Here is a 10053-nt window from a genome sequence, read left to right as displayed (position 1 = left end):
AAGAAATAGGTTTGGAAGTAGTATTACAATTGAGTTTTGAAGAAAGATACCCTACAAGATTATGTGTTAGATGATCAATCAGATATTAAGATGTATTGTATTAAAAAATTTAATCAAATATATTAAATTATTATACGACTTTCAGTTATTATCTTTGTATATAAATATTTGGTTTAATTATTCTATTGGTTTTTATAGTTTTGCGTAATTTTTAATTAGGTTTTTATATTTTTTTTCTTTTAATTGGATCTCTGCACCAAATTTTTTTCCAATTAAGTCATTTTTTATAATAATTGGCTTAATTGTATAGGGACCCAACTAAAAGAAAAAATTGATACAGGAATTCAAATAAAAGAAAAAAAAAATATAGGAACTCAATTAAAAAAAATTTGTACAATGACTCAATTAAAACGAAAAAAAGTATAGGGACCTAATTAAAAATTTTACGAAATTACAGAGACTAACAGAATAATTAAACCTAAATATTTTTATGTAAATAACCACTTTACCTTAAATATAAGTATTTATTTTGTAGTATCTATTTTACATGCATGTATACTTTATTTATATGTATTATTTTGTAATGGATATTAAATTAACTATTTTTTGTTTGTAACTTTGTTTCTTTGATTACGAAAGTTCAATTATTTCATAAAAGATAAAAAAGGAGAAGGAATAATGTTGACCAAAAAAATTAAAAAAATGCAAAGAATAATAATAGATGAAAAATACTATTATTTTTAATTACTTTTGTCACACAAAAACTAATTTCATTCGTTCATCATTGAAAACTTTCATGTTTATAAATTGTAGTTTTCGGGTGGCTTAGAATTTTGGATAGTGGCACGTGTTCATGTTTTTAACAACTAGAATTGAGCTTGCCCCATTTCAGTTCAGTTCAGTTGAGTTCAATTCAGCATTGCATGAATGGCTATACCCACACCCATTCCCACTCGTGTGTTTCCTGGATTTGGCACTATAACACCAGAACCTCACTTCACTTGCATTGCAATCAAATTCTCAAGCACAAGCACTCCTTTCCCTTTTGGGTTTTCACCCAATAAGCTTCAGCTTCGGCCACTACTTAACACCACAAGAAATTTTTGTGCTGTGGCAACTGGGTACTTAATTCTCAGTGTTTCTGCTTTCAATTTTTATGGGTGTGTAGTACTTATTTCTAAACTTGCTGTTTTTGAAGGGTGCAAGAAGTTCTTCCAACACCCCTTACTTCAACTTCGCCCCCACCTTCCATGGTTGATGGAGCTACAAGGTTTCTTGCTCTCTTTCATCTTCTCCACCAGAAAATAAAATAAAAATTGAAACTTTTTTTATTGGGGTTTTTGTTTTCATGGGATTCTCTTTATACACACTATCTGTTTGTTTCATTGCTCCTGTGATGAACTATGATACGGGTATACCAAAAATTAGTCACAATATAAATATATGTTGAAAATATATAAAATAACACATATTTATAGCTAAATTAACGATTGATTAGTGTGATAAAGGACATCTTTCTATTTTGCTTTTGTTTATTTATTTATTTATTTATGTGTGGCTGAAGGTTGTATATCTCCTACACCTGTCCGTATGCACAACGTGTATGGATCACTCGTAACTGTAAGGTTGCTAATAAGATCTCCATTTTCATATTATTCTTGTTACCATTGTTATGTGACACACTCAAAACATTTGGAAGAGGTTTAGTGTTTTGTTACAATACTAGTAGATAATATAGTTGTCTGGTTTTTCATATTTGTTTGGAAGCAGGGATTGCAGGACAAGATACAATTGGTTCCTATTGATTTAAAAGATAGACCTTCCTGGTATAAGGACAAAGTCTACCCACCCAACAAGGTCATATGATACTCATCTTTATTTGTATGTGTTGTGCAAATTGCAAACTAAGTGTAACACATTCTAATAGTGATGTTTTGATGTCAAGTGAAATCCAGGTTCCAGCTTTGGAACACAAAAATGAAGTCAGGGGAGAAAGTCTTGATCTGATTAAATATATTGATAGTCACTTTGAAGGGCCCTCTCTTTCCCCTAGTAGTGTAAGATACAAGCTTTTTCCACCATGATGTTTGTTTTCAGGTCCGAAAATATAGGAAGTGTTTCAGGTATGTGAGGAACTAAGGTGCTTCAGTGGTTTTGCCGATGATATCAACTATGTATATATTTTATGACTAAATTAACGGCTAAAACTAATGAAACATGTTAGTTCCTGGCATACTTGAAATGTATCTGAAAATATAAACCCGTATTGATCAACAGGGTCCTGCTATGGAGTTTGCTGAAGAGTTGCTATCTTACACTGACACATTTTATAAGACTGTTGTTTCTTCATTTAAAGGAGATGATGTGACAGAAGCTTGTAAGATGATACTTGCTTTGTTTATTGATGATGCTGATTTGCTGAATAAATAATGCTAACATGTTAAATTGCTCTAGGCACTGCATTTGATTACATTGAAACTGTTCTCTCCAAATATGATGATGGGCCTTTCTTCCTTGGCCAATTCAGTCTTGTAAGTATGATTTACCTTGATTTTGTTGTATTCTTCCCATCTTCAATTTGACTTGAACTAATCAAATTATTTTCTGTAAACTTCAGGTGGATATAGCATATGCTCCTTTCATTGAAAGATTTCAGCTATTTCTTATGGATGTTAAGAATTATGATATTGGCTTTGGCAGGCCTAATCTAGCGGCATGGATGGAGGTAGAGCATCCATACATTTTCAATTATGATATTGTGCTTTTGCGCTGTTATGTTTGTCATGATTCTGCGATCCAACTATATCTTAATTTCACTTTTGGTTTAGCATATGCAATTCATTGAATTAACTACTTAGAAAACTGAGTCTTATCACATTATGTTTGACACAGCAAATCTGAATCTATGTTGGTTACAGGCAATGAACAACATTGATGGCTACAAAATAACTCGCTCTAATCCCAAGGAGCTTGTTGAAAGTTACAAGAGACGCTTCCTGGTACCATAAGACTCAACTCTACTCTACACCTAACATTCTGAATTCACAAGGCTTTTAAACTGAAATGCTTTCATTTATCCATTCTTATCTGTAGGCCAATATATGAATCCAATCTTTTTGGTGGCAGAATATGACTCAATACTTGAGTACCAAGATTGATTACGGAATAAGCGTTCATTATAGATAGACTGCTTATGTAATCAAGTTGTTTCTTTCACTAAATATGGCCCACCTTTGAATCTATCATACGTGAAAGGTGAAGATGGTAGTAACTTCCATCAGTACCATGGTCGTTTGTCATTATCTTCCATGTAAAATTATGAGTTTCTAAGATAAATCAAAGTGAATTACGAGCATTTCTAGCATCCCACATCCATGTCATATACTGATGAATCTGTTCAAGCGAGAGAATAAATAACAAGTGCGGTGCATGACATTTAGAGCACAAGTAAAATGGCAATGCACATGAACAAAATCATGCGTTAAAATAAAAATATAAGACCTTTTATTTAAATATCGTTGAGCAATAAACCCAAATAAATTTAAAGTCAGCTATGATCATACAAAATTCCTAGTGGTGAAATTTCCCTGGTCACAAACTTTAGGAGACTCCATAGTTCTAGTTAGGAGATTCCAAATGGGTGTGATAGCGTCTACTTATACTTATGGCCCTCTTTTCTTACCCCCGTTTAAAGGTAAGAGACAATAAGAGACAATATTAGGAATAGAAAAAATGGCGCCATGTGGAGTTGACAAATTACATTTATATGCCACTAAAGATGTATCCCCCTTCCAAGACATTAGTAGTCAAGAAATTACTCTATTAGAGAGCCAAATCCGAATAAGAAGTGATTGAATGTGGATTCATGGAGGAACAAGCATACTACCTCATCAATACCTTCCATATTTTCCGCATATACACAACCAACGACCATACAGCAAGGCCCGCTGAAGTATAGAGCAAACCAACACCAGAGCCAACTACAAGGGCAGCACCTCCATCGCTGAAAAGGCAGAGAAAATCAAACCAGTAAGAGAGAGAGAGCTTGAACTGAAATTTTGAGGGGATACAAAATGAAAGCCTATAGACATTTTTCAAAATAGTATAAATCTAACATCTATGGATAAGTTTTAGCATCATTTTCCCCCTTTTCATGATAAATTTAATTAGAATTAGAGCATCTTCAAAATTGAAAGGAATCAATACCTCCAGCCTCGGGTAGCAAGTAGGATGGTTAATGCTGTCATCTGTGTGGCTGTTTTCCACTTCCCCAAATTATTTACTGCAACAGCCTATTATTTTTGAAGTTTTATAATGTAAGCCAAAAACTTCAACCAATATCAAACAATCATTCAATTAAAGAGGGGGTTAAAACAAACCTCTAAAAGCTTAGTATCCTGGGAAGCAGCCCATTCCCTGACTGCAGACATGGTTATCTGTTTCACAAGTTGCAAGAGTATACGGTAAGACAAGACAGAGCCAGTAAATTAAGCAAGATATGATGCCTCAAAAATGAAATGCGTTGACAGGTTAAAGTATGAGTAATTTGAATCTTGGTTAAACAAACAAGATTTTCATTAGCAACAACATACATCATAAACTTGCTAAAGTATTTACATGTTTTTGCACACCACCAACAAATTTGGACATGATCAGACACCATTACTGCTTCCATCCACCAGAGTCATAGGTAAGTCTAACCGTGGTGAATTGAAAATCTGAACTCACCCTTCAGAGACAAACTTGATCACAATGCTCACATATAACAATGCATTGGATTTCCAACGGATTCAAGAGAATTATATGTACCCTAAGCTTTACTTTCACTTATTCTATAATACAAAACATATGGCCAGATTCCATGATTGTTATAAGAACTCCAGTTACATACAAACTATCAGCAAACAAAAAACTGAATCACATCTTGCAAACTAACGTCAACAACAACAACAACAAAGCATTATCCCACTAGATAGGGTCGGCTATATAGATCAAATGACGTCATTGCACCCTATCATGTATCATGTCTACAGTGAGACTGTTTACATGTATCTTGCAAACTAACATCGTAAAATGAAAAACTGTTAAGATGCATAAGTTCGGCAATCAATAACTTCCATGAGAGTAAAACATTTCCAAGTAACACTTGCAAATGCCTCAGAAGTAGCTGAAGCAGGACATTAAGTGTGGATTACCTCTCTGCCAATGATGGCAATTGAAGGTACCGTGAGAAGCCACGGCGCTTGACTAAACGCAGCAACATCCAAAGGTTTGCTACATAATAAGAGCAATGTAGCAGCAACCATAAGCTGCATTCAACAGAAAATTAACATTCACAAAACAGAAGAGAATAACCAGACACATATCAAACGACAGAAATAAAATTGCATTTATATGTATCAACAAGCTCAAATTAACCCAAATTAACTGGAGTACCTTGTCAGCTACCGGATCCAAAAATGCACCAAATGAAGATTTCAGCTTCATCTGCGTTGCAAATTTATAAAATTAAACCAAAAAAAAAAAAAACATAAAACTCGAAAAAATTGAATGAGTTGCGAAGTGTAGTTTACCTTGCGAGCGAGATAGCCATCGAGCCAATCGGTGACAGCTGCGGCAATGAAAATGCTTGTGGTGGCAGCTGGTCCCCACGGAGCATCAACATAGAAAGCTGAACCAATAACAACATTAATTAAATTAATTACACATGAACAAAGAATTAGGTCACAACATTACCAATCAAAGGAGAAATGGGAATTTCAAACTTACTAGCAACAAGAACAGGCACGGAAGCCACGCGACCTAGAGTTAGCATTGTTGGCAAGGTGAGCAGTTTGGAAGGCTCTGAGTGCGATGGTAATGGGCCGGTCCCGGGCCCAGGCCCAGGCCCAGGCCCACGAGTGTCGGGATCCTTGGCGGTGTCGGAAGAGATGCATCGGGAGAAGGAGTTGTTGTTGTGAGGGGCGAAAGAGACGGATTTGCGTGTGGAGCCTTGGGAAGGGGGAAGCATGATGTTGGCGCAGGGTGTTATCGTGCGCCCAGTGCGTTGATGATAGAAAACGGTGGTTGTTTTAGTAGTAGAAGAAGTAGTGGAGGGCCATGTGCGTAAGAAGAAGGGTTTGGGTTTGGGGGCGGATGCGGTTGTGCGGACGTAGAAAGAAGAAGCTGTTGCGGTGAGTTTGAGGGGTGTCATGAATCGCTGCCCCTCTTTTTCCAAATTCAATTCAATTCAATTTAATTCCTACTTTGTGGTAGGAACGGTAGTACTCCTGCAATCGAATGGAATCAAATCATCTCATGCACTTTTCCTTCACTTTACCTTTCCTCTCTCTCTCTCTCTCTCAAGGCCCATACACACTCCTATAATTCATTTATTAAAAAAATTATAAATAAACCAATTTAGTTTATACAGTCAACTAATTTGTTGCAAAAATGTCAGGAGTTTTTTTTTGGTGACTAAAAATGTCAGGAGTTTAAATATTTTTTTGTGTAAATCAGTAAAAAATTTAAGTAAATTTATTATTTAACAGATTAAGTTATAAAAAAAATATATTAATATAGCCTCATTTTCAAATTGGATCTATGGTAGTGATCAGTCCAAAAATATCTCGAGTATTTTAACTATAATGTTAAGAATCGAATCAACTAATTTTTTGGATTTAGAACTCTAATACCATGTCATGAAACCACTCAATTAAGAGATTGCGAGTTCGAGTTTCCTATCTTTGGTAAAAAAAAAAAAAATCAACCAAATTTTACAGCTAAATCAAATAAAAAAATTGCAACAACTGAAATGAAGCTAAATTTGATTCGTGCAATTTGATTTTGATTGACCTATCTAAACTAAATCGAACCAAACAGAACCAAAATAAAGTATTTTAAAGTGTTTTTCTTAGTTCGTTGTTGTCTTGTTAAAGATGGTGTTTGTTGAAATTTAGTTTATTGTATTTAATTTATGTTTAAGTCTTTACTTAAGTATTGGATTTGAATGTAACGTATTATACTAATATGCTATTTTAATTTAGCGAATATTTAGACTTCATATTTTACAACAATTAATTCATTTTAGTTTAAAAAAAAATTGACCAAACCAAATCGTTTTTGGTTCGACTAGATTTGATCAATATCTTAAATTGCGTTTGTTTCCAAAGACAGGACACTGAGACAGGGACACTGAGACACAAAATCGTGTTTGGCAGAGGAGACATGGACATAGACAATGTGTCCAGAGACACTGAATTAGTGTATTTTGTATCCATCCTGACAGGAAGGATACGGAGATACTAACAAGGGACACAACTTATTTTTTATTTTTTCTTTCATTATTCTTGTTAATTTTTTATAATTATATTTTTTATTGTTATATTTTTCATTTCAATTTTTTTGAATGAAAAAACATGAGAATAAATTGAATTTTCATAATTTGTTCTAGTTTATCACCAAACAGAATACAAGAACACAAAATTTTGTGTCTCTGTCCATCAGTGTCTTGTCCTGTCCTGTTTTCAATGTCTTGTCCTGTCATGTTCTTAAAAACAAACGTAGCCTTAGAGAACTTAACGGAACCGATATCACTTTTAATTTTAGTCCCAAAAAAACATAACTCATCATACATGAATTTATTCATATCTCTTTAAATACTATTAATGAATAGTTTAATATGAAGTTAAGTCTCAAAGTGGTTCCGGAAGTTACACTCGAGACTCGTAGTTCCTGAAATTAATAATTACTCATATTCGTCTTTGAAGTTGCACTTTGGGACTCAGATTCATCCTTCCAGCACATTCTGCCCATCTAGCGCCACCGAAAAGCTAATCCGAACTCCTCCATGACAGGTTGGCCAGGTAATGGCTAGCTGACGTGGATGAGTAAACTTTTATGGTGTAATTTGGTCCCTAAATCAAAGTTAAAAATCCTAATCCCCAAATTTGATCATTATTCTCTACAGTAATCCCTCTCTTCACTTCTCTTTCCTTTTCCATCTTCAAATTAGACGAAATGGGATATATAAAAGACTATTCAAGAATAGATACTATAAATAATACCGGTTGACAGATAAATAGAAACAAATTTGCCAAAATCATCTCTACTGTACCTTAATGTCATTTAGGTAAGGTCATTGGTTCCAAATGAAAAGAATTATGCTTCCTCTGCAATCTATATGAACAGATAATAAAATTTTGAAGTGTGAAAAACCAAAAAAGAATATAATGACACTTCAATTGTTTTAGCCTAAACAAAATGGTGGAGCCTATTGTCATTCTTTATGGCTTTATCATATTTGAAATTAGTAATATGTAAAATTAGAATCTAAATGTGGTTCTTTGAGTTGATAAATAAGAGAGGATTTAAGTTATACCTCATCTGCAATCAGAGTAGCTCTAGGGACATCGATCATGGTTCCTACTTTATAGCTTAGAGAGGAACTCGTCTCAGAAAACACTTTCCCATCAACATTTCTTATTAAACTCACTTGGTGCTTCAATTCCTGCCGAGGATAAAAGAGGAAAGATTATAAATAACCAAGACAAGAAGCTAATGTAGTTGTACTTGGTATATACTGTTTAGAAAAAACTAAAAAGACTATGAAGCTTTGGCTCAAATAATGTATGGTAAAGCTATGACATAATTTTTATGATTAATGGTATATATAGAGCAAAAAGTGAAGCAAAAAAGCAGCAAGGGAATAAATGAGGTTGAATAAAGATCATGCTTGAGGTGTATCGACAAGTGGAACCATTATTTCCAGCAGACCTTTAATGCCAAGGTTACTCACTGAAACTGCAGCCTCAAAGATTGCAGGAAAATGCATCTCAGTTAATTCAGGGTATGATATTCCTCACCTGTTGATAGAAAATTCAATAATCACATATGAATGCTGTGAATCAATCCATAAACTAGGGGAATGCAAACCTGCAGCCTCGGAAACTAAGCATGGGATTCACTTTTGATAGTTTTTTAATCCTAGAGAAGATTTCTTCTTTCATTGATTCCTGTCTCCGAAATTAGTTCCCTGACAATGTGATGCAACTCACCCTTGGGAATAAACTCATGAAGTGGAGGATCTAACAATCGGATTGTTACTAGAAGACCGTCCATTGCGTGGAAGATTCCCTCAAAATCTGATCTCTAATAAGATAGCAACAGGTCAATTGCGGCTTTTCTCTGTTCTGGTGTAATGACTACTATCATCAACCTCACAACCTTTATCCTCTTCACATTTTTCATTTAATGATAACCAAGGAATATTGAGAGCACACAACACTTTCTCCATTTGCGGGCTATAACAGCATCATGAGATGTCAAACCATCTCTTTCTGTCAAGATCCCAGTAGCTGCATGCATACCATCAACATCTTCTGCACTTGTTTCTGTCCTCACCTTTCAACAATGTAACACTGGATCAGCTAATAATCACTCATTTAACAATAACGGATGATCTACTAATCACAAAAAATTCGAACAAGGGGGATTATTTTCATACTACCATGACACTCTTTTCTTTTGCATGCCATGCTTCTGCATCACTAGCAGTGAACACAATCTACCCTATTGCAGCTCTAGGAAAAGTAGGCAAGTCCGTGGCAATCACTTTGTCCTTGTAAGCAGATGGATCCTCAAACTAACCGAACAATTAAAACAAGTCAAAAACACCAAGCATTGTCTAGTGAAACCGTACTTATTACTATTTCGTCTAATTTATAGTATTTGTTCTTGAATAGTCTTCTACATATCCCATTTCGTCTAATTTGAAGATGGAAAAGAGAATAGAAAGGGAGGGATTACTGCAGAGAATGATGATCAAATTTGGGGATTAGGGTTTTAACTTTGATTTAAGGACCAGATTGCACCATAAAAATTTACTAATCCACGTCAGCTAGTCGTTACCTGACCAGTATGTCATGGAGAAGTTCAGATCAGCTTTTCAGTGGCGTCAGATGGATAGAATGTGCCGGAAGGACGAATCTAAGTCTCAGAGTGCAACTTCAAGGATGAATATGGATAACTATTCATTTTAGAGACTACTATGAGTCTGGAGTGTAACTTTAGAAC

General features: G+C 34.7%; 2 protein-coding genes and 1 long non-coding RNA gene across 4 annotated transcripts; 1 reads left to right on the top strand and 2 right to left on the bottom strand.

Moving 5' to 3' along the window:
* On the top strand, positions 796–3364 carry LOC107619318 (glutathione S-transferase L1). The gene is made up of 10 exons (XM_016321572.2): positions 796–1121; positions 1199–1270; positions 1565–1625; positions 1771–1857; positions 1956–2057; positions 2278–2377; positions 2455–2531; positions 2618–2725; positions 2919–2999; positions 3094–3364. The coding sequence occupies exons 1-10, from the start codon at positions 928–930 to the stop codon at positions 3103–3105; spliced, it is 894 nt and encodes a 297-aa protein (XP_016177058.1). The 5' UTR covers positions 796–927; the 3' UTR covers positions 3106–3364.
* On the bottom strand, positions 3478–6359 carry LOC107619139 (CDP-diacylglycerol--glycerol-3-phosphate 3-phosphatidyltransferase 2). The gene is made up of 7 exons (XM_016321364.2): positions 5770–6359; positions 5574–5671; positions 5437–5487; positions 5196–5309; positions 4380–4436; positions 4207–4292; positions 3478–4003 (listed from the first exon to the last, which is right to left on the bottom strand). Exons 1-7 carry the CDS (start codon positions 6191–6193, stop codon positions 3883–3885), a joined length of 951 nt encoding a protein of 316 aa, XP_016176850.1. The 5' UTR covers positions 6194–6359; the 3' UTR covers positions 3478–3882.
* LOC110267304 lies at positions 7622–9642 on the bottom strand. 2 transcript variants are annotated; one of them, XR_002354766.1, is made up of 5 exons: positions 9485–9642; positions 9036–9381; positions 8360–8843; positions 8096–8157; positions 7622–7982 (listed from the first exon to the last, which is right to left on the bottom strand). It is a non-coding gene; the product is annotated as an uncharacterized LOC110267304 (long non-coding RNA). The 2 variants fall into 2 exon arrangements; XR_002354765.1 differs by lacking the exon at positions 7622–7982 and having other exon boundaries at positions 8042–8157.

The sequence above is a fragment of the Arachis ipaensis genome, chromosome B09 (assembly GCF_000816755.2).
Source record: "Arachis ipaensis cultivar K30076 chromosome B09, Araip1.1, whole genome shotgun sequence".
In the NCBI taxonomy this organism is placed as follows: Eukaryota; Viridiplantae; Streptophyta; class Magnoliopsida; order Fabales; family Fabaceae; genus Arachis; species Arachis ipaensis.
The sequence above is the reverse complement of the archived record's forward strand: the minus strand, read 5'-3'. Positions and strand labels throughout refer to the sequence as shown.

Coding starts and splice junctions, on each gene's coding strand:
- LOC107619139 (XM_016321364.2), bottom strand. CDS start 6,193: ATGACACCCCTCAAACTCACCGCAACAGCTTCTTCTTTCTACGTCCGC. Junction 4,437..5,195: donor TTGCCATCATTGGCAGAGAG/GTAATCCACACT, acceptor CTTGTGAAACAG/ATAACCATGTCTGCAGTCAG. Junction 4,004..4,206: donor CTTGCTACCCGAGGCTGGAG/GTATTGATTCCT, acceptor CTGCCTTTTCAG/CGATGGAGGTGCTGCCCTTG.
- LOC107619318 (XM_016321572.2), top strand. CDS start 928: ATGGCTATACCCACACCCATTCCCACTCGTGTGTTTCCTGGATTTGGC. Junction 2,378..2,454: donor AGATGATGTGACAGAAGCTT/GTAAGATGATAC, acceptor AAATTGCTCTAG/GCACTGCATTTGATTACATT. Junction 2,532..2,617: donor TCCTTGGCCAATTCAGTCTT/GTAAGTATGATT, acceptor TGTAAACTTCAG/GTGGATATAGCATATGCTCC.